Source organism: Polistes fuscatus, unplaced genomic scaffold (assembly GCF_010416935.1).
Source record: "Polistes fuscatus isolate 324 unplaced genomic scaffold, CU_Pfus_HIC Scaffold7, whole genome shotgun sequence".
NCBI lineage: Eukaryota > Metazoa > Arthropoda > Insecta > Hymenoptera > Vespidae > Polistes > Polistes fuscatus.
The window spans coordinates 3,119,506-3,144,990 of NW_025113151.1; the positions used below are offsets into that span (position 1 = coordinate 3,119,506).

Consider the following 25,485-nt stretch of genomic DNA (forward strand, 5'->3'; position numbering starts at 1 on the left):
TGGTCATACTTCAAGGCTTTATAACATTTTGATAAGTGGTTTAATCATTTTTTTAATACTCCCAATTCTAGGAAAAGTATATATAATTTATAAAAAATATTATTTAAATATATATATAAGAAAAATATTCAGTATACTTGTACATTTCATTAAGTTAAAATTACAAGAATATTAAATCATATGCATTTACTGTGAACGTATAAGTAAATATATATTTTTATTAGATGTAAAACATTCCATTGTATAAGATGATATTTTTCAAAAATATCTTTAAAATTCTTTTTTCTATTCTCTTTTTTTTAAAACAGGAAAAATATAATAAACAAAGATACAGTTAATATCTCTTAATATTTATTTTAATTAATTAACATTTTCCAAAATTTGCTGTTTCATATTTGATATTTCATACCTATAAAAAATTAACATGAAATAATAGAAAAATCAACGTATTCCGTTAAGTGCTCAAATATTAATTAATTCCATTAAATGAAGAATTAACAAATAAAGTAATATTTAGACAAACATTTTTGTTATAATCTTTCATATTACAATACTTTTCCATCAATTTTATTCCTGCAATTGAAAAAGATTAAACAATTACAATTACCTCTTGTCTAATTATTTTCTTTATCTTGAAATATTATTACGAATTCTTAGAGAATGATCTTTTGTCAAAGCCATTAGAAAAGACGAATAGATGTGGGTGGGCAATCTTGAACGTCGTCCATCGTTTTATCGTGGTATTCCTTCCTCATGGTCTGTTCTCATTGCAGTCATTCTGTTACTCTACTACTTCATATGCTCGTTCATTCGTTTGCGTGCGTGAGTAAGAGTCTTTACGTTCTGAGAATAGATGCACTCGAGAGACAGAGAAAAGACACACCGACTAGGAATACACATGCATACATACATACATATATACACACACATACATTCATATACAAGATAAACTGATATTTCTGTAAGACGTTCGTGTCTACAGTTGGAAATTCTCCGAGGCACTGATATTTCTGTCGAGAAATTATGGGTGGTCTCGTTAAATTCCTCTTTCGAAAATTCATCGACATAGAACGATATTTTTCTTTTTGAAATACTTAACGTTCCAAGCTTGTTAACGTTAAAACCTATAGAAGCACGTTTCTAATGGATACAGACGTGCTCTAATCATAGTCTTTTATCTTTAGTGCACCCAAGAATGTAAACGCTGATTAGAACAATTGGTAGAACACAAATAATATTAGAAATGATGGTAAAGTAACCTATCAGTTTATTTATTTCTTACTTAAAATGTAATTCGTAATTTAAATTGTTCAAAATGAATCATGAATCGTAATATTTTATACGAATTTTTTTTTGTATTTTATAAGACTAATTCTAAGATTTATTATTCCATTTAATCGATTTTGCATACATTCTATTAATTTAAAAATAATATGGAGTTAGCATAAATGCAACAGATGATATTATAATTCGTTTATATATTTTCTTTTATATTCTAAAAATTAAAAATGTAATATCATAATATCACCCTTTCTTCAATTAATAATAAAATTTGTGTATATAAAAAGATCAAACGTATCTAAATTTCACAACATTATACGTAAAATATTATTTTGTATTGACACGCACATTAAAAGTACATCGATAACAATCGATGATTAATTTCCCGTAAAAAAAGAAAAAAACATCTAACTAAAATGCATAACAATAAATCGTTGCATCCATTATATATAAATGACTATGACGAATTGTTCAATCGTCCTTGATCGATTCTACGATATATTAAAAAAAAAAGGACAAAAAAACCAAGAATAGAACAAAATTCATAAGAGACGTCCTACGGTGAGAAACACGAAAGGGACGAAATACTACGGGGATCGGAAAAAGCTTTAGGACGTTACGCGGTATAGACTGTTTTCTTATTTATGGTTACGTCAGAGAAAAAAAAAAGAAAAAAAAGGGAAAAAGGGCCGACTTAAGTAGATTTTTATATATACGTTACGATCAAAGTGTGAGCCTAAAAGTATACGTGTAAAGTGTGTAAAAACATTTTTACGACGTTCACGTTGCGGTTAATCCTGCTTCGAGATCGGTTTCAACCCTCATCCGTTGTATCCTTCGAGCTTTTGCGTTGAGTTCCTTCATTCTCGCACTACGTATTCTTTACTTTCTTTTTTTTTTCTTTTTACTTTACTTTTCTCAGCTTCCTAGTAGCACAGCATGCATATATGTGTATACAACATAGTTTAGGTTTATGTTTATCGTATACAGTAACATATCTTTTATCAAAACGTTAGGTATCATCTCGTATTTTTTGTTATCTTCTTATAATACGAGTAAAAAAAAAGACATATTAACGTTTAGTTTAGTTATTATAAATGATTAAATATGGGAGACTGTTTTATAGTATTAATATTAGATTTAATAATGAAAATTGTTGAGCATTAATGTTAATTAAGTGTTGAATCAACAGCATATGATTTTTATTTTTCTAAACGGGTTACCCTTTCGTTTTATTAATCGTGTCCCACTTTTCTTGGGTATAGTGATCTAGCAGGATCTAGTAATCTAGATAGAGGCAAGGTCGTTGACCAAAAAATTTATGCAATTGAAATTTTAAAATATTCCAAAAGAAAGAAATCTATTCTATTCGGAATAAGAGTTAATTGTTTTGGTCTGCAAACGACTCGTGTAGTGTTCAGAAAAAATCTGGAGATGTTCTATTATAGAAAGGAATTAAAACGAGTACGTCATCGTCAAGGATGTCATGTCAGGACTTATTTAGAAATACATCAGTTAGTTGTGTATAGAAGATTATACGGAAAAAACGTATCACACGAACTCTCGTTCTAGATAGAAACGAAATACAATTACCTTGTAAGTATTATAAATTATAATATTATATAAACTATATAATAAGAATTTTTATAAATTTATTTTATACATTTTTTTATTATTTATTTATTTTCTTAATAATAATAAAGTATCATTATCGTTTCTGACGTATATCTGTAGTATTAAAGAATTATTAATTAAAGAATTAAACTTGATTTTTACTATTATTATTATATTATTATTAAAGAATTAAACGTGATTTTTAATCGTGCGAACCGATTCATAAGATGAATAAAAGTTATTGTTGTTTCATGTCGTTAAACTAAATGATTAAAAATATTAATTTAAAATTTAAATATATTATATATATAGTATATATTATATATTTAGTTATATTTAGTTATCAAAATAATGAAATATTCGAACAAATTTTCGAGTCATTTGAAATCGTTACGTTATCAGTCTCACTCTGTATTTATTAGTTTGAGAACAAAGTTTCTTCGTATTTTCTTGGTAAATGACTTTAAGATGGAATAACTTTGCCCATGTTAATCGAATTTGTCGATATCTGTCGAGTACGTAACATTTTAAAACCATTTAAAAATAGCTAGATACAAAATATGAAGAAAACTTATTTTACTTTTCCATTGGAATACGAATGAACATTTTCCTCGACCTAATATAATCAATTAACATCGAATCGTAATAAACGTCAACTACGATAAATTGATTTCTTCCTAAAGATCGTATAAAATTATTTCTACTGATAGATTGACCTAATTTAATTCAAATTTGTATTTTTCTAAAAGACAAATGAACCTTAAAATATTGTCAAACAAAAATGAAAACAATGCTAGAAAGGAGAAACATAAATGATAAAGGGAAATAGAGTAAGAGAAAAGTAAAAAACGTGAAATAGACAGAATTACGTGAAGAACCTTAATTAAAATAATCTTCGTTTACCAAACGCATTGTAACGAGAGTAAGAATTATACGAAAAGGCAAAAAAAAAACGATAGGAAGAGAAAGGAATAGACGGGTGTGCCAATCGGCGCATTTAATTACTCGCTACTTCCATTTCATTTAAAACTTTTCATTTAGAAGTTAGAACATACATAGACTTATACACATATACATATACGTAAGTATGTGTGCGTGTAATGAATGCATATATGCTTGGTCCTCGTTAACATTTATCAACGTCGTTCCAAAGAAAAGGATTCTGTTTTGTATTTCTCTCTTTTTTTTTATTCCCAAATGTGATACCAAACACCTATAATTTTCTCTATTTAATTTTATTTTTCCTTCTTTCTCTCTTCTCTTTTCATTTTTTAACAAAATAACCGAACCGTACTTTCTCGTCCACGATAAATAATATTATATATTTCCATTATTTGAATTTATAAGAAAGAGAAAATATGTGTGACGATAAAAAATGTGGAAAGAACGTTTATTCTGGATTATAATTGGAACGTGTTAGAGGAAATTCAAGTTTTTTTCTTTTCATTTCGTCATTTTCATTCTTTTCTAAAGTTATATTCTATGTAACCTTATTTGTGTTTTATATACCTTAATTTAAAACGTTACATTTTTTATACTTATATATATTTACACTTACAATTAATCGCAAGAGTATTCGTGTCCATTTTCACTATAAATTTGAAACAATTGATAATGCAATTGTTGGAGAAATATAATTTTTCTTAAATGATTCAAAAATTGATCTCACGAGATTATTCATAGCTACAAGATGTTAAATAAGAAATAACATGATTATTTTAACGAGTAGTATTTGATTGATCCTCCTTTAAATCTTATAATACTTTTGAAAAGTTTTGGGCATATCTTGTGAAATTAATTTTCACACCAGTTATGTCAAATTTTACATTTCTAATAATAAAATGTTCGTTTGCAATGAAATTTAAATATCAACTTATAAAATCTTTATAATTCTAAAATATGTTTCTATAAATTATGTATAAGAACTTAGAAATATGGTATTTGTCAAGAAATCTTCTTACTATCTTGTAAGCTAGGTAAAGAAGACTAAATAAATCCGTAAAAGGAAACATAATATTGAAAAGTGAATTACTATCTGAAAATATATGTCGATCTTAAAAAGAAGGTTAAAAGAATAAAATGTTGAAAAAAGAAAGTAGTATATCCTTTGAAAAATAAAGCTACTTGGTCTCGAGTGTTTTCACGTCTTACCGGGGACATCCCGGAGAATGGAAAACTCATTCTCAGGGTCAGTGGAATAATAAACTCAAGATATTTTCTCTCGGACTTTCTCCTATGGGAGACGAAGAAGAAGAAAACGTAGTATATCTCGCGGACTCTACTCGCGAGACGACTCTTTTCCTATTCTTATTCTTCTTTCAGGACAAAATGAGAAAGATAGAAAGAAAAATAAAGAAAACTTATTTCTGATCATAACCCGGTCACGTTTGTGAAAGAAAGCTTCTTACAAACACCGAGTTTCTTCCTTCGGGGGGTTGGGTTGGGTTGGGTTGGATATACTTTAAACGTCAACGACGTGACGCACGTGTTTCTATGGGATCCCGTACGGTTTTCCGCGATGCCACTCGAATGAATCTCCACTCCTTCTGTCTTCTCCGAGATATCCCAATTGAATACTCGAAAAATCTCACGAGTATTTCCGACGATATACGAGACTACGAAATTTCTATTCGATGGAAATGTGTTACGTAAGTAATACTTCTGTCTTGTCTATAATAGCAACATTGTTCACTTTCTCTTTCTCTCTTTATTTCATTTTTCTCTAATTCTCCCTCTTCCCCACTGTCTCTCTCTCTCTCTCTCTCTCTCTCTCTCTCTGTCCTATTTGTTTCCTCTTTTTGCTTATTTTCTCTTCTTTTATTTTTGTCTTTATATATCATACTGTTAGTTTCTCTTTCTTTCTGTTTCCCTCATTTTTTCTTTTCACTTTACACTTTACTTTTTTTCTGTCACTTTTTCTCATACTTTTTCTTTCTCATTCTTTCTCTCTCTCTCTCTCTTTCTTTCATTATTTTTTCTCTATCCTATATTCTTTTTCATTTCTATCCCTCTCTTATTTACTGTTTCTCTCTCTATTTCTTTCTATCTCTCTAATTTATCTCCTTCTTTCTCATTTACCTTCTATTTCTCTCTCCCTCTCATTTATCATTCTTCCTGTTTCTTTTATTTTCATTCTCTCTTTCTCTCTTTCTCTTATACATTTTTTCTCTTTAACTCTTTCATTTTATCTCCCTTTCTCTCTTTCGTTGTATTTATACAATCGATGGGATTGAAACGATCGATAGATTAGAAGAAATCGACGTAAAGATAGGAACAGTCGGTTGGGTCAAAGAGGAACCTCTCTAACCGATGAATAATTTAATCGTAACGATGGAATAAACCGGTAGAAATAAGACGGCAAAGTCACAAAGCAAAGCGTTCATTAATTTGCGGAAGGTTACTGGACCTTTGCTGGAAGAACGGCGAAGCAAAGTTAAAAAAAGGGAAAAAAATAAAATAAAAAATGAAATAAAGAAAGAAAGAATGAAAGAGAGAAAGATAGGGGCAAGGATAATTCGATGTGAAGATACGTTAAATTGCGAGCAGGGAGTATTGTCGGCATTCGTTCGGTTAAACAAACGACAATGTTATCTTCCTCGTGTCGAGAAATGTTGAAACTTGAATATAAAATAGTAATACGGGAAAGCGAGCAATGTGGTACTAATTTATTACCTGGCTGATTCCACATTCCTTCTCCTTCTCCTTTGTCTCTCTATTCTTTCATACCGTAGTACCATCCTCCATGAATGGTACTATTATACGCTATGATCCACGCGATCCTAACACTCTCTCTCTCTCTCTCTCTTTCTCTTTCTCTCTCTACCATTCTCTTTCTCTCTTTCTCTTTCTCTTTCTCTTTGGAGATCTCTCAATCGTTTTGCAATTCCACGTATACCGTGTAATCGTTCGAGCGTAGAAACTAGAGTCCCTAGATTTCACTATGAGCTTCCTCTCTTGTCTTTAACTATAAATCTAAAGGATGGAACACCTAACTCCGAACTATTTCGATTACCATGTAAGTGAAATTAACTATGTAAGGTATATTTTAGTACGATATATTATTAAGAAAAATTTTATGATTTTGAGCGAAACGTAATATGATTTATTTATTCGTATTTTGTATGCGTAAACATCAAAATGTCGTAAAGAGGTTTACTTTGTTTTTCTTATTTTTTTTCTTAAATGGAGTCATAGATTTTTTTTAACGTGTTAGTCTCTGGATACTGTTTGATATTAAACAAACAAAAAAACTCACTTTAAATTAGAGTACAATTAAATATTTTTAACGAACAATATTTTAAGAAAGCTCACAATAATTCTAAAATTTGAAAGATAAGATATTCATATTCGTAATAATTACGATAGAATAAATTTATAAGCTTAAGAATTTATTTTGATTCGTCATTACATTTTTCAAAAGCAATATAATATAATCTTATTTTTCTAACAATTAATGATAATTAAAATATTTCAAGCATATGATTTTTATAATTTTTACTATCAGAACGAAATCATTGTCAGATTTAACTTTTACAGCTTTGAGTAAAATAGAAGTATATAATGTGTGTATGTGTGTGTGTGTGTGATAGTACACATATTTTTCGATCGATTTCCCAACTATACAGAGAGTTCTGTGGTCAATTAATTAAATGCTGGTATCCTATCGTTTTTTTGAATAACGAATCGAATGGTACGATTCTTTTAAATAACCCTTTACCAAGAAATAGTTCCTCAATTAATATAATCTCTCAGATCGAACCTCTGATATTTCTTCTTCTTCTTTTTCTTTTTCTACTTCTGCTTCTTTTAGTATCCGTATTCGAATCTATCTTTCGTAACATCTCATTCCCATTCAGGGTTGCCAAGATTCGCTTGGGGATTCCATGTTTGGTGACATTTATCCAGTCATCAGATTTACTGATAATTTATTTTTCACGAATCTAGAATTAAATAAACATTTATTCTTGGATCTTAAGAAATAATATATTTTTATTATTCAGTAGTAATTTACTTCTGTATTGGAATTCAATTAATGTTGAATGAATAATTATTTATTGAATTACGTTTACTCTTGTGCTAATCCTTCAAGTGGTACGACTGGTTAAACGTTGGTAACCAAATTATCTAGAAATTTTTTTTTATGGTAATATTTATCCAGTCTCTAGTTTTCTTTATAATGATTATTCAGAAATATTTATTTATCTAAACGCAATCTTACGATATTGAATCATTAACAAATGAATAAAATAATTACATTCATATATTTCTGAATAAAATAATAAACGTTTCCTTTTTCTATACTTTTAGGTTATGTCATTGGTCATCAGTCGTTCAATCTTATTTCCTATTAATGACTATCCAGAGTTCGATTAATTTTTACTCAATTAGAAGGTAATAAAAATGTTTGTTAAGTAAATGTAAATATATATTCCGAGCTTTGGGGGAGGGGGAGTGGTTGAAAGAGTTTGGCAAGTAAAGTGGATAATAATTTATTAAAGCCGATCAAAGTGTAAATTTTATGACGCGATAGATCGTTAATCCGATGATCAAAGAGAGAAACTTTCGACCGGTTTTCTTTTCACGAAGTTACTCTCTACGAAGGAGTGAGAAGTAAGGGATGAAGAAGGAAAAGAGGGAGGGGGCGGGCGTTAGTGTGCACTGTGCTGTGGTGTAGTTGGTATGGTTTGGTATAGTAGAGGGGAGGGAAAAAGGAAGTTGTGGAGAGTGGTGGGGGAATGAAAAAGAGAGGAAAAGTCTTTTATGGTACGGCCAGACTTCCCGGCAGTTTTGGCTCCTACAAGCGCGCGTTATTACTATCGGGCCATTGCTTTTTATGGCAAGGGGGAATGAAAAAGAGAGGAAAAGTCTTTTCTATGGTACGGCCAGACTTCCGGCAGTTTGGCTCCTACAAGCAGCGCGTTATTACTATCGTGGCCAGTGCTTTTTATGGCAACGATCGAATCGGCACTGTGTGCGTTTCTATATTTATATGTACGTGTGTATCTACAGTCTATTACGTGTGTGTAGTAAAAATATATATGGTATATATAAATATATATATATAAAAATGTGTGTATGTATATATATATTCGAAACGCTTCGCTGATTGGCATTTACAATTTTTCAAGCCATTGCCCGTTCGGCCCGAGGCGAAAGCCGATAGTTTACAGCGCGAAACTGCTCTTCCACTCGACCCAACTCCTCTACCACGGGAGTTCTTACAAGAATAATCGACTCTACTACCTCGATCTGCACTCTTCTCCTTCCTTCCAATATGCTTCTAATAGTTTCTTTTTTTTTTTTATAGTTAACTTTCGGATAAGGAGATGGGAGATCGAGCTTATATTTTGTGTTTCTTCGTTTTTGCCATGAAAACTTACATAATTTCAAAACACGACAAGAAGATGAAATTTATTTTTACGTTGAACATATTTTTAACAAATTACTGAAACTTAGAAATTACAGAAAATCTTTACTTAATTTTCAAGTTTTATACCAATAGGTTCTTCAAGTAATTATTCTTAACGATATGGCGTGATAACTTTGCTAAATATTACAGACATTACTTTTCTAAATTAATAAAATTTAGCACCAATAATCAATCTAATCTTGAACATTTCTTCAACACTTTAAAAATTAATTAAAAAAAAAAAGAAAATTACTTCAAAAACGAAAGAAAAGAAAAATAATTGTACCCGAATTCCATGCTCACACTCAGTATACTGTATCAAATAATCTACAGTAGGTATACAATGTGCGATTTCTTGACGATAAAAGTATCGGTATTAGTATCAATAGCAGTAACAGCAACAGTAGTAGCATCTCCTATGAACCGAGCCGACAAAAGAAAGTACAAGCGTGTAAACACGAGTAGCATGGGTGCATAGTGCATAGGTTCACGGTTTTACAACTATCCGATTTAAACATACGCATATATCCAACCAGTCACGTAAGCACGCAAGCAAGCAAACAAGCACACACGCACGCACGTACGCACGCACATCAAAAATAACGCATATAACACAACACAACACTAGCATGTATATACCAACTGATATATACTAACATTGTATCTAGGTGAATGTATTTACATCAATGTTACGTGCAAATACACGTCGTGTATTGCACGATACTAGTCTACCTTCTATACTCAACAGCAGGTCGAAACTTTAACAGTTCCCACAGGCTCCTACGGTACTCTGCTAATGGAGTCGATATCTTCGTATCTTAATATCATCCATCCAACCCTCAACCCCAACCCCTCTCTTGGTATTTCTCTTACTTTTTTTGTCCAGTACGAAAAATCTTCTTTCCTCTTTCTATCTTTTACTACATTTCTCTTCTCCCACGTGAGCAAACGAGTGAACCATTCCATGAAACCGTTTTACATAAACATATTTCGTAGGATAACCAGCGAATACCTAGACTTAGGTACTCTCTCTCTCTCTCTCTCTCTCTCCTTATTTTCCTTATTCTCTCATCTATAGATTTTCAATACGAAAGATGACGCAATGCTTCCAGGGGGATTTGCGTTCCACAAACATTAAGATAAAACGGTAACGCCCTTAGACAAGGCGTTCTTGTTTTTCTTATGCCCTTTTCGTTTTTTTTTCTTCTCTTATTTTTTACTCTTTTTTACCTTTCTTCTTCTTAATCTTAGTTCTCTCTCTCTCTCTCTCTCTCTTTATCTATCTGTCGTTTATGTTTAGTAAATCTTTTTGTTCTTTCTTCTTGAATTCGTATCTGGCAAACGCATCAGGAACGACGACACAACGATATAGTAAACCGTATGTGTGTATATTCGTCTACTCTCGATGGTTTCGACGTTTCCTCGTCGAAGAGGAAATCTGCGAGAGTGTATTTACGTGTAGCACACAGAGACAGCAAACAAGCGCGGTGCTGATTTAAATAATGTATTGCCAAACAAAATTCCACCGAGGCGCGATATCGTCACTCTTTTGAACGAGATATATAACTATGTATATAAGTATGTATATAGGTAGTACGTATACTTGTCGCATTCTGGTAACATGGAAAGTGAATACAAAATTATTGTATATGCGGTAACGATAAATTCTTTATTGTTGTTTATCTGGCTATTGGGAATTTTCATATTTTTAATATTTATTCAATTTTAATGAAATACTTGATTTTTTTTTTATTTTCGTAAACCAGATTGTTTTCCAAAAGACTATCACAATCTTTCTAAAGTGTTCGAAAATAAAATTGTTTTGGAGTTGTAATTAATGTTAATTCAAAGTTATATTTGGAATAAAAATTATTTATGAAAATAATGAAAAACAATTGGTATAAGCAATAATAATTTTTATATTTAATTTAAATTTATTAATGTATAATTTTAAGAATTTTTATATACAAAAGTAATGGGTAATATTGTTTCCTAAATAAAATGTATATTAATTAAACTTTTTTTTATATATAAGATATTATAAATATCACAAAGGTTCTAAATTTCTAATTGGAAGTTATTATACTTTACTTATAAGTATATTTAATTAATCAAACGATCTCTGTATGTGTGTATAATTTTCAATGACTATTTCCAATCGTTTAATTATCTTTCCTCAATTGTATACATACATTTTTCCTTACTTCAAACATTTTCAATGACTTTCTCTCATTAATCCAATACAAAAACAGATCGAACTCCCGTCCCCTTTCAAAAACCCCAACCACACACACACACACACACATTCCCAGAGATTTATAGAGTACGAAAAGATACATGAGATAAGGTATGTAATAAAACTGACAAGACCCACGAACACAAAACAAATATCAAAAAGAAAAAGACAAGAATAGGGATACGAAACATTAAAACAATGAAACTTCCTGAAAAAAAAGAAAAGAAAAGGACAAAGATCGGTATGAGTAAAAGTAGAGAAGTAAAAGGAAACAGGACTGAGTTTGAAGAGAGGATTCCTGGTTGGTTAAAAGGAAGAATAGGAAAGGGGACAACAGCAGTACTAACAGCACCACCAGCACCACCAGCAGCAACAGCAGCAGGAAGAGGAATAGAAAGGGAAGAAGGATAGGTAAAGGGGGTGGGGAGTGAGTAGGGGTATGGGGGCGGAGGGGTGAGGGCAGTGGTGGTGAGGGAAATTAATACGAAGTAGTATTATTGTCTCTCATTTCGCATCCTCCACCGATGTTGGGAACTCTCGCGGAATTGTGGTCGACTAGAGGAGAAGTCGAGAAGTTGTGGAGGAGTCGGAGGTAACCGGGGATAATGACTTTTTGATTACAAGCCGGTCGTCGACGTCGTTTCGTCGACTCAACGTCGTCAACGACGACGACGAGGACGAGGAGGGCGAGGAAGCAAGGCGACGACTACACCGGAAAGAGAAGGAAAAAAAGGAAAGGGTGAAAAGGGACAAGGACGAAGGATCGATGGACTTGATCATCTCTCTCTCTCTCTCTCTCTCTCTCTCTCTTAAACGATAAATTTTTCTATCTATGTCTGTCTACCTTCTCAGAGTTTTTCCACGAATCCTTTTTCCTGATGTCTCTTTACTACGACGACTCGTCCATTCAAAGTCATGTTTTATCGACATTTCATAGTAATAGTAATCGTAGTAGTAGTAGTAATAGTGTATATACCTGTTAGGGATGGTGGTTCCCTTTTTTACGAACGAACCCAGTTCACTACGATTGGTAGCACAGGTATTATATGGGGAAAATAAAAAAGAATAGTAACACGGAGTACGTAGATTTTTTCTCTTTTTCTTTTTTTTTTTTTTTTTACATTTAAATGGTAAAATCTATACGTGGATTTCAAATGATATTTATGTCAATAATTTTAATTACTTTCATATCGTTTTCTCGTATGTAAGAATAATAAGTGAATAGATTAGTAATTGTATAGATTAGATCGTTATCGTTCTATTATCATTACATAGAACGAACGAATAAATTAAGTTACTTAAATGAAAGTGCATTACTTTTGTTTTTTTTTCGGTACTCACGATAATCAACGAACATTCCAATTATCGATAATCTCAATTAATTACAGGATCGTTAAATGCACGTTACGTACCTGAAAGCAGAGAAAAAATAAAATAAAATTAAAGTTTAAGAGAAAGAAAGAGAGAGAGAGAGAGAGAGAGAAAAATTAGTTTAGTACGTTATTTAATTTTCTTGATTAATAATCGTGTCTTTTATGAACACGTACACGTGAGTTCGTTCACCTTTTAAAGCCATTTTCTTGAATAAATTTCAAAAAAGTTGTGTGTGTGTGTGTAGTACAGTTAGAGTGTTCACCGGGTAGCGGCAGGTGGGAGGGGGGGGATGGTCGGGGAGGATAAGGGGGTGGCATTTAAAGTGCGCTCAAAAGACCGAGACAAAGGCGGTAAATTCGCACGTGCCATGTCATGGATGGCGACTGCAACGACAGCGCCTTATTGTACCTCGACCTTTTCTTTCTTCAAACAGCTAACAGCCAACAACCGTGTGCGGCACGTAAAACAGAAAACGCAAATGCGCGTAGTAGTCGTCTCCGACAAGCTACTACTATGATCGTATATAATAAGCACGGACGTTATATTATTCTTGCATGCACATGTTGTCTTACAGATAAAGAAATAGCAGAAAGAAATGCAGCTGTGAAGATACCTCAATGCGTTTATAGAAGAACTTTACAAACAATACACGAACACCATCCGATTGATCGAGTGGTTACAAATATTTAGATTTATCTCTAGATTAAATTTGCATCATCGCATATGATGTGTTAACGAGTGAATCAAACATCTCGACGTTTACTATCGTTTACTTTTTATTTTTCTTTGCCGTTTTCTTTGCATGTCAGGATAGATAAATCGTTGAGGAAAATTGTCATGATTGTTAATTATTTAACGTTGGGTATTTATTTTGAAAAATGTTGTTAATCCAAGTTATGATTATGAAATTATTTCTATTGGTTATTTAATTAGTTTTATCTGATCCGATTAATTCGCTTTTTGTTTAATTACAAAAATTATTTAATGTAAGTTACTTTCTTTAGGTTTGAAGTTGTTTAATGTTTTCAACCGATAACAGTAAACGAAACCATTTAGATATTTTATTATTATAATTGTAATCACGTAAAAAAATTTAATTATTACGTATGATTGACAAAACAGAAATATTAACGATTAGAATAAAAGTTTAAGAAAAACAGTAAATTAGGATAAGTGTAAAATATTTGTAGGTTCAATCATAACGATAATCGTCGAGCAAGAATATTTATTTTTCTCGTCCTATGTTCGTTTCATACACACGCATCCACCCCTCCCCCCCACATACACACATACACAGATAGATGAATTTGGATTTGTGTACGCGTAGCAGTAGTATCGGGGAGAGAGAATGCAGTCAGGGTAATCCAATAAAGTCAATTATTCCGCGAGAATATTCGATTGTAGGAATATCGACGAATCATCGACGGAAACGGGGTGACTCGATTTGAAAAGGGCGAGAGAGCGAGGACGAGCGTTGACAAATAAAAATCATATGAAAAAAAAGAAATAAAAGAAAAAAAAAGAAAAAGAAAAAGAAAAAAGAGAGAAAGAGAGAGAGAGAGATAGGGAGGGGAGAAAGGAAGGGAGAAGGAAAAAAAATTGAATTTAGCCGAAATTTCGAAAGTTTTCCCCAACGCCTATCTCTACGCTGTGCTCCGATTGGCTCGGGGTTATTCGACGTGTTCGACGTGCTCGGACTTGCGACGCATTTCGCGGATAAAGTCGTGGAGAGTAATTTTCAAATTGAAATCGTTTCGAAAATTCGCGAAACTTTCGTTATTTCCAACCCAAACCCCATCCCCCTTATCAACCACCCCGTATTGACAGCCGAGTTATTTGCTTTGGGTAAAAATCGCAATGAAAAATCGTGATGATTATCGTTAAAACATCGCGATCACGTTGGATAACATTCATTTTTAAACGGTTTCATGGTACATTTGTTTTTTTATATATTCCCGATAAATCCTTTAACAATTTATTTGTATTTATATATACGGTATCCGATAAAATTAAATTTTGTTATCGTATCCTTTGCGCGTCTGTTAAGTTTCTTTTTTTTTTTGTTATATATGTTTTATTTCTATTTATAACGATCGATATTTTCCTTGATTGATACAAAACTAAACCTACTGTTTGTGTGACAAAAGTTCGATTTTTTACATTTAAATTTTAAATTAGTCGGAATAATATATTTTTTGAAATTAAATCGGATAAAGGAAAGTAATTTATTTTTCAATGCAGAATTTTAATATCGATTTTAAAACCGTTAGTACAACGCTTAGTGTTAAATAAATTAAAAATAAGAAAATTTTATCAGAATGTTTAACGTTTGTAAAAATCGTTGCTATATCGAAACGATGATCATTGAAGAATGAACGGTGTCTACTAACAACATGAATAACTTTAACATCCGAATACTAATTGAAGTTTAAATAATCACAAACACAATGAAACCTAATACCTCAATGGTATTGCTATCAGGTAATCTGTGTAGAATTTCATCCAAGTTTCATAAAAATTCAACAAATGCATTCGTAAAAGGAATGTCAAACATTCGAATGGTAATCATTGTCAGTCATTGAAAGAAAAAATGGTTAAAAAATGTATTAAAATATCAGAACCAATCGTTTTTTCTTTTTATTTCCGTAATACCGTATGTTATACGAACAGAATTATTTGAATCAAATAATTATAATAATTATCGAAATATGATAAATTGTAGCTTTCGTAGAGCATTCTATTTCTTTAAACAACTTCAAAAAATTGGATAAGTGCATACCGAAAAGACCTTAAAAAATCTATTCACGTATATGAAAATACAATGAAGCTTGAACATTAAAGAAAGAAAAAGATAGAAAGAGAGATTGCAAAGCTTTCACAATGTATGAAAATCTACAATATGGACAACGCATGTACGTGATTCTCGAATGACCAATGCTCGACCACAATCTGAAACATGGAGAGAAAAAGAGAGAAAGAGAGAGAGAGAGTGGTCCAATAAGCTTTTGTTTTCAACGGAATTTTCGAATGGAAATGATGCCTATTCAGAATTTACTGGCTAATACCGAACATAATCTCGTCAAAAAGGAAATCCTCCAACGAATTATATGTTGAAAATTAATAAAGTACATAAAGCTTTATGTTGAAGGAAGTTTTCGGTTAATTTTTATTTGAACATGAAAATGTATGTATTTGTGGTTTAGTTTGATAATAGTTTATTTTATTGTAATATTTTACATCATCTATTGTTAAATATGATTAAAAAATGTGATTTGGTATATTTTTAAGATAATAATTAAATAGGTAAGAATGTTTTTATTAATTTTTGATTACTTTTTTTTTTTAATAACAATTTATAACCCCAATAGCGAAAGCATTGTCATAATTGAAGAAACGAGATGAATGTATTATATTTAATGAGCATTGGATTTGTCAAATTTAATTTTAGTTTGAATTTTTCATAATTTATTATAATACACGTATCTATTAAAAATAATTTATCAGAATGATAATTAGGAAAACCAAAATGTAATAAAGTATTGATATAAACAAAATTAAATATCGTTTATAATTAATCCATACAAACTTATAGAGTAATAATAAAATCAACAGAACCAGCTCGAGTCAAAATCAACTCTTATAAATTTCCAATGATTACTCATTTGCTCATAAATTGTTCAAAGTGTTGATAACAACGGATAAAATATCATTGTACAGATAAAAATATTTTCAAGGGACGAGAGATAGGCAAATTTCGTCTAACTTATACTCCTTACCGATGAAACATAACCATAAATATGTTATTTTTTTTTTTTTTTAAATCCCCTCAGAACCCACGATAGTTGATACAAAGGGACCTTATCGAACGAAAGAAAACTTCGAATTCCCTTGCAACTTATTTTATCGAAACGTAGAACAATTTATAACAGGAGAGATGCCAGAAACGTGATTTTTGACCCGTCGTATCTTTTCCAGTAGTGAGACTTTTGTCCGTTTTCCTATCGTTTGAAAAGAAGACGAAAAAAAGTGGAGATAAGAAAAAAAACGGAGAGAAAAAAAAAGAAAAAAGATTGGTTTAAAAAGAGATAGGAAGAAGAAGAAGAAAAAAAAAGAAACGGGATGGAAGCAGCCACGCGAATGCAAATTAATGTTCAAACGTTATTCGCGAGATAGGGGAGACGTTATTGCTACGCCCCTGCGAAGCGCATTGCGTTTACTTCAGACTATTTCTCTCTCTCTCTCTTTCTCTCTCTTTCTCTTTCTCTCATTCATTTTTTCTCTCTGTGTCTTTCTCTATTTCTCGTATTCTCTTATTCTTTCTATTTTGTCTCCACCCGCACACCTTTTTATCTTTTATCGTTGTCGAGAATGGCCAGGCAAGCAGACTGCCGAGAAGTTTCAGTTCGTTTTCGAAGGAAGTACACTAAAATCGTGCCGCCTTTCGCATAATGAGCTCGTTTGTATCGCCTTTACCGTAGTAGAAATAGCTTTTGCGTATTGTGTATTCAGTGCCCTGCAAAACTTATGTTTTATAACTTCTTTTTCTTTCGGTTCGAATTTTTTTTTTTTTTTATTTTTTCGCTTCTTTTCTTTCTTTTTCTTTTTTTTACCATAGCTTTGATTAGCTGCAACAAAATTTATACGAATTTTCTTTTCTTCTCTATAATATAATATGTTTTGATGATAATAATTGTTTTATTTGTATCAATTTTTAAGAGCATGCTATGCGAAATATCTTTCGAGTTTTATTTTGGTAAATTAAAGGGTACGAGGGTAAGAATTTGAATATTGTGTAATATATAAAAATTGTTTTATTATTATTTCTTTTTCATTTAATTTGTTTTTTTTTTTTAACATAAAAATTATCCAGATTATACAATACGATAAAATAAAAATAAAAATATTAAACATAATAGCATAATTGATTCATATTTTCTTTTGTGGTTGTAATATTTATTTAGAATGAAAATAAATTCTCGAAAATATGCATACCTTCGCACTTTATAAATAAAGAAAAGTAATCTAACGACCTTGAATTTTGACACGATCGAAACTGAAACGTCAAAAAAAAAATCGTTTATGCACGCAGATGGCTGACTGATTTTCAAGAACCTGATCCAAACCTGATCAAAACCTGATCGATACAGGTCTCTTACTTTCAGGTAGGTCAGTTTCCTGTCTGACCACTTTCTTAAGCACATATACTCGATGTTATTTTATCCTTAGTATCATTTTAACACTTAACCTTTTTGGTACAACACTTGTCGTCTGTTTCGTAGTGTTTATGATAGCCAAAAACAATTCATGGTGCAATTTATTTTCAGATATACCAGTAATTTTGAGAGTAAATGAAAGAATCAAAATTCTTTACATTTTATCTTAAATCTTCCATTATTTTATAAATAATAATAATTTATAATAAATCGCAAATAACGAATTTATTTTTAATAAAATATTTTTTATCTAGTCCACTTTACTAGAAAATATAGACTTTTTATTTTAAATAAATTTAATATTTGATAAATTTAATTTGATTAATTAACTTAATTTTTAATAAATTTAATCTTTACAATATGTTTTTTTTTATTAAAATAAAGAAAAATGTAAACAGTTAAATACAAAACTGACGTTACATTTAATTATATTGAAATACAATCATATTTGATAATTTCTTATAACAAATTTGCTATAAATAATTTTAATAGTTACCTTTATTTTAATATGTAATTCATTCTAAATATCAGAATTTTAAGTTTATACAAGTTCGAAGTTATAGCACGAAATTATGAAGAAGTGAAAAGACCGGCTCGCTCTGATTATACCGAGTGTAATAATCGTAAGAGCATAATCACGGACTACTGAGAATCGAGTTGGAAATCTAAAGATAATGAAAGAGAGAAAGAGAGAGAAAGAGAAAAATATAAAAAAGGAAAATTACTCGTAATTTTATTTACAAATATAACTTATAGTCTTACAATTAGAAGAAGAATTACCTTAAAAAATTTATAAAAAAAAGCAACTAAAATTTATTTTATAATTAAAATAAAGGAAAAGGAAAAAGAATATTGAATAAGAGAAAGAATTATTTTAATAAATTTATCGTGATTTCATTTGCAATAAAATTTCTTATAATTTTAGAACTGAACTTCTTATCGTTTCTATATTTATTACAATAATTAAATTATTTAATCAGTTAATTATTATAAATATGCACGAATAAGTAAAGTTGCAAAACTTTGCGCAATTAACAACTATTTGTTACGTCGCGTTTGACATTGTTGATGCATAAATAAAGAAGATTAACAATCATAATTATGGAACATCTAATAGTAATATAAATAATTATTTTCTTATAATTTATATCCGTCAATTATAAAAATATCACTCAACCTGAAAATAAGGTTCAGTGCTTACCGTGAACGTTAAATGTGACAGGAAACGTGTTAAATATTTAATGAAAAACTCTTGAAATCGAAAAAGAATGTTCAATCAAATTAAATTAAACGAGAGAGAAAGAGAGGGAGAGAGTGAGAGTGTGAGAGAGGTGAATTTTTTGTTTCAAACAGTCAAATAATCGATCGTGGTAATTTAATTTTCATTTTAACGTTTTTGTTTTCGTTCGAACAATTTCAACAGTTCTCGTTGGATGCCGGAAAGTAAGTTGATTTTATATGTAAAATAGATTCGCGGAAATAATAAATGCGAATAATGAAAAAATAAACATAATGGAGAGAGAGAGAGAAATGAAATAAAAATGGAAGTTTATTGGAAATTCGATTGCATATTAAAATATCGCAAATACGTTAGATTTATAAATCGAGAGATAGTCGAACATCATAAACAACTCAGTAAAGTTCGATTGTGAAAGTTTTCGCATATAAGATGGTTCGATAGTCACTAGAAAACGGGGATCTTACTCAATATGCGTTACTTCGCGGTTTCCCTTTTTTGGGGAAACAAATGTCACCGGACTATTAAAAGTTCCGAGGAAAAGAATGGTTTGTTCGCGAAACGTAAATAAAGTACAGACGAGTTCAACTCCGGTTGGATGATTTATCGACAGGACGCGTGAACGAGAGATGCCCTAGTGGCGAAAAGAACTTTTGATTTTTGTTAGTATAAAATATAAATAAATCAGTTCTTTTCTCTACTATCATACGTACAGGTAAACTTTATTCTTTTGGATATTTATATATCTTTTTTGTTTTTCTTAAATAACCGTTCGATAAAATGTACTTTTTGTCATTAATTATTCTAATCATTTTATAATTTATTTTTATTTTTAAATTTGTAGGATTTTTATAAAAATATTTTTAATGTAAATTACACGCCAGTGTAATTAAATATTTACGCGCCCAATATAGACAAATTATTTATAAATATATATTTTAATGGGAAATTTGTATATAAAAATAAATAGAGATATTTAATTCGATTAACAAATACTACTTTTGATTTCATTAAAAATATGTTGACACAATATTCTTGCACAGCTTGCAACTGTTTCGTTGAAATTAAACCGTTAATTTAAAATTGTTTAAAAATAAATTCGTGTCAATTTCTTTCCACATAAAACAAAATGACACTAATTAATAAATTCATTTTTTATTATTATTAATAATATTACATATATTATTATTTATTTATTATTTCGATAGAGGGTTATATAATTATTTCATAAGTAAATAAAATCGTGCATTTCATAAATTTTATTTCCACTAAGAAATCTAATATTTCTATTAAAAAAAAATTCTACTTATTAAACAAAAAAAGTATCAAATAAATTAGGAAAAAAACAGTAACGTACACGATATAAAAGATAAAATAAAATATATAAGACTGGTGAAGAATTGTCGGAAGAAAAGTTCACGACAACAGGGCGAGGCACGCTTGGCATAATCGTAAAATACGAAGATCACCGTAGGGCATGCATCTCGAATGCAGCTGAAAATGCAGATTGCAGGTGTCAGAGCGCCCAACGGTACACCAACAGCGAACTTTCACCAGGTTGTATTTCATAAAAGTCGACGTGGCGTACCATGATCCATGTATGTACACTGATATACACGTATACACTTATACTAACGTATTTACATGTACATAAGCAAGAGATACTGAAATTTCTTCTCTACAACCCCCATCCCCCTTTAACTCCTACCCCGAACATTTCTCCTTCCTTAGCTATTTCTTCACGAAACGACCAAAACTCACGCAGTTTCGCGTTCTTCTCGAAGCAACAGCTACTTTATTCGTATTTGATGGGATATCTTGGCCGAAGAGAAACCAACAACCTTATGTGTCCCATTCGCGTCTTTTCCTCAAAAACTTATACTTCATCTACCCTGGTTGTGTATTATATCATACAATTTTTCTAAGGAAAACTTCCAACGTGGTTTTTTATACTTCTTTGAATTATTCTTATTAAACTACTGATATGAATCGTTTATTGTATAGAGTGTTACAAGTGTCGCTTAAGTGTACTGAATAATTAACAATTTTTGTTTAGCAGGTATTTGGAGTGGCGCCATTTTTTAGCTATACTTTAATCAACGTTTTTTATCTCGGAATGAAAAAGCAAAGAAGAAATTAGTATTCTTATAATAAACTAATATTTTGATTTTTTGTTTAGTATTTTATTTTTCTTCATTTTGTTGATTACGTTTTTATAATAAATTATTACAGTTAGTCAAATTTAATGGGTTTAGAGTAATTTCGATTTAAATTATCGTTAGAAAAATATGCAATTTGGTATAATTATTATTTAGATTTTATCCATGAAAAATATTATGTTAACATTCGTGTTTTATTTTATTTGAAGATAAAATACTGCATCGATATGATTGCGAGCAAAGCTAGCAACATGTACGATTCACACCCGTACACACACTATACTTTTTCCTTCAAGCACTTTGCAAGTCTCAGCTTTGAACGATATATGCGCGTGCAAACAAAGTGCTGGTCCGATGTTTCGAAACTTAGGATGACATTCTGGTACTTTATAGTCACCATTCGTTCGGATCACTATGGTGTCCAGTGACTTTCACAAATATTATACAACGCAAGCCTTTTGATGAGTATGTTAGAATGATTCAATAGTTTTTAATTTTGTTCAAATAATTAAACAAATATTATTACAATCATATTAAAATTAAATAAACGATCAGTTTATATTAATCTATTTATAAATGATTATGATTTATAGTAATAATTTTGTAAGAGTAATATTTTTGTCACAAATAAAATACGATTAATTTCGTATTGGCTTATAAAAAACAATTAAAAAAATACATAATAACAATAATAATAAAATTATTATTGTCGTAAGATAAGAATTTCTGTTCAAAAATGATTAATCATTGGTAAATTTGATTAAAATAATTGAAACGAGGTTAAAGTTTGGACCAAACGAACGACGTTTCCACTTTGATTTATCTTTCTCTGTTCAATAATAGAAAGTAATTAAACATAAATAAAAATAGTATAAAAGAACTGACGATACTCTCGTGGAAATCGCTTAATTAATATTTCATTTTACTATCACCCGTAGGTAGATAACTAATACTACAGGTAGACCCCTTTTATCTTCCTCCATATTTCTATCTTTCTCTCTCTTTCACTCTTATTACAAGTAGAGATACACATCGCGTATATTTCCACATGATATGTAATATTCACGCGATCGAGTACATCGTTAATTAACCGTATCCTCTCGCTCGTCGCTTCATAAGTTAAAGCGGTATATAACGGTAGCATACCTACCGTTCGTTATCTCCTTTGTGAGAGAACGATAGCCGGTAGCGTATTAATGCACGACGCTAATTATACACGTAATATCTGCCTTTTCGGGAATGATTACCTGTCACAAGCGACCGAACTAGGACATATGTAAATTTATATATAATTTTTTTTCTCTTATTTTTTTTTTTTCATTAATCCTTAATAAAAAAAAAAGCTTAGAAAAAAAAAGGTAAAAAGAATAAAAATATATAATATAAAGCAAACGACATATATATATATTATATAATTATATGCAAAATAACAATGGCACCCGTATGAATTTTTTTTATTTTTTAATTATTTGTTGGTATAAAATAGAAAAAAATATATAGGAAAAATGTAGAAAGTATACTTTGGTACAATCCTGTAATTTATGTTTTAATTAGGGTTAGTAACAATTTATATTTTTATGTGATTCTAAAAAGAAAAAATTAAAAATAATAATTTAAAAAATAATAATACTCTCTTTTAACTTTGTCTTAAGGTAAACTTTCGAATTAGAACAAATGTGAGTTTTTATTTTTCGATAATTTTAAAGAAAATAATCCAATAATAAATATATTAGTAGAGTATATTAGAATGTTTAATTTACCTTAAATGATTGTTAATTAATCGAAAGAAATATAATAATAATATAAATTATTATCTAGAGGCAAACAGAGTATAAATTTAGTGTACCATTTTCTTCAAAATCTATAGTTAGACTGGCTTATTATCATTTATTTAAAAATCTACTAAATTTCTTTTATATTATAGATTCTTGTTTATATTACTTTTCGAATTAATAATTTAATAATAGACTGCAAATTTTTATCTAATTGGTTATTACGTATGTTTTATATGGTTTTCATATTCTGACATATTTCTGGCGTATGATTTTTGATGCATAGATTTTTTAATGAATTTTTATAAACTTTCAATGTACCAAAATCAACTAAAAAAAGTAAAATTTATAAAAAACATATGTACAATTTTATCTTCTTCTTCTTCTTTTTTATTAGGACTTCGTCCTGTTATAATAGCTTTTTTTATTGCTATTTCTAGGAGCAATTTTATTGTTTTTACCGAGGGTAGGTTGCTAGCCTCATTTTCTACAATTTTATCAATTACTAATATTACCGACATAACCTAACAATAAAACATAACCTAACAATAAAACATAACCTAACATTAAAACATAACCTAATAATGATACATAACCTCGTAGCAAACATCTGAGCTGGTTCAAATATAAATTTTAATTATCTTATAATTCTAAGCAAAAAAAAATAAAAAGGAAGAAACGTAATAAAACGAAATGAAAAAGAAGAAATGTAAAAAAGAAAAAGTAAAACATTGTACGCAAAAAAGGAAAACGTCCAAGAAAGATTACCACGGACCAACTGGTTAGATCTTATCTTTTAAAGAAATAAAATGTTATAAAGATGTAGTAGAAGTATGCTATGATCGAAGAAAGCGGTAAAGAGAATAAAAAAAAAAGAGAAAGATAGAAATAGAGTAAGAGAAATAAAGAAAAAAAGAAAGAAAGAAAGAAGATGCAGAAGAAGAAGAAAGTTCTTTCTTTGTCGGTCGAGATGTAAATTATTCGAATGATCCGAGTGGCAAGGAAAGACCGTTTTACTTCCTTCTTTCTCGTTCTAAACGTCTAGGTGTTCGCGGAAAAGTAGAAAAGGAAAGAAAGAGGAGAGGAGAGGAAGCAAGAGATCCGTGTCAGGCTTCGGTAGCATGGAATTTGCATAGACAAACGTCACCGTCCGTTTCGCTTTGAATCCAAGCCGACCGACCAAAGTCGACGTTATTTATTCTCTATCCGTCTCATTCTATCATCCTATATCTTTTTCCCTCTTTCTCTTTTTCTTTATCTTTATTTTTTTCTATCTCTCTCTATTTCTTAAGTCGAAGTAACCAAGATGAAGAAAGATAGAATCTAACCTCTTCCTATCTCTACCTTTCCGAGTTTCGTTGCTTTCCTTCTTTAGTACTTTCATCCAAGAGGATCTTGAGAAATTCTTTCTTTCACTTTTCTTTTTTTTTTCTTACTCATTCAATAAGGACTAGACGACTGAACGAGAGGGTTCTTCCTTTTTTTTTATCTTGAATTTTTTTTCTTCTTTTTTATCTTCACACACACACACACACACACACACACACACACACAATAGGCTATTAATACGAAATTTTATTTGGAACATCTGACGTTTTCTTTTTTAGAAATAATTTTCATATTTTTTATATTGTTTTAGTATTTGATAAATGTAGAATAAATATGGGCATTCGAGTTATCAGTCTCTCGACTGATTAGAATTCGATAAACAAAAATAAAAAACCTTTTATTACTCGTGTTTATCGCGAATTACAAATAACGAATCCGAATTTCAATATACGTTATTTAACTTATCCCGTTTTTCGAATGAACGAAACGGTCAAAGTTTTATCTCTGTCTCTATTTTTTAATGTTTGAGATAAGAACGACGAGCCAAAAGGAAATTCAGAAACGGAGAAAGTAGAAGAAGAAGAAGATGAAGAAGAAGTAGAAGTGGAAAGAAAAAGAAAAAGAAAAGCAGAGGGGAAAAGTAAGAAAGAAAGCCTTGGTCCGAATGTTTGAAAAAGAGTAGAAAAGTAGAAAAGGCAAAAGTTAGCGGAAACGGCTCGGTGGATCCACTTCCTATTAAGAAGACTGTTTGCGTACGCTAATTAAATTACAAAACTCGACGTGTTCCTCCAAACGAAAGAGATGCAACCTCATGTAAATATATACCTATGTACCTTCTGTGAAAGTCTCTCTCCTTCTTTA

General features: G+C 30.3%; 2 protein-coding genes across 5 annotated transcripts in view; one reads left to right on the forward strand and one right to left on the reverse strand.

Moving 5' to 3' along the window:
* The window catches only part of LOC122524367 (teneurin-m), a 735,394-nt gene that overhangs the window by 686,406 nt on the left and 23,503 nt on the right, over nucleotides 1-25,485 (reverse strand). The window lies entirely within an intron of this gene.
* The window catches only part of LOC122524226, a 128,736-nt gene that overhangs the window by 27,025 nt on the left and 76,226 nt on the right, over nucleotides 1-25,485 (forward strand). The window contains exon 2 of the mRNA XM_043646366.1: nucleotides 13,489-13,589. Coding sequence (XP_043502301.1) covers nucleotides 13,489-13,589 — 101 coding nt within the window. The remainder of the gene's footprint in view (nucleotides 1-13,488; nucleotides 13,590-25,485) is intronic.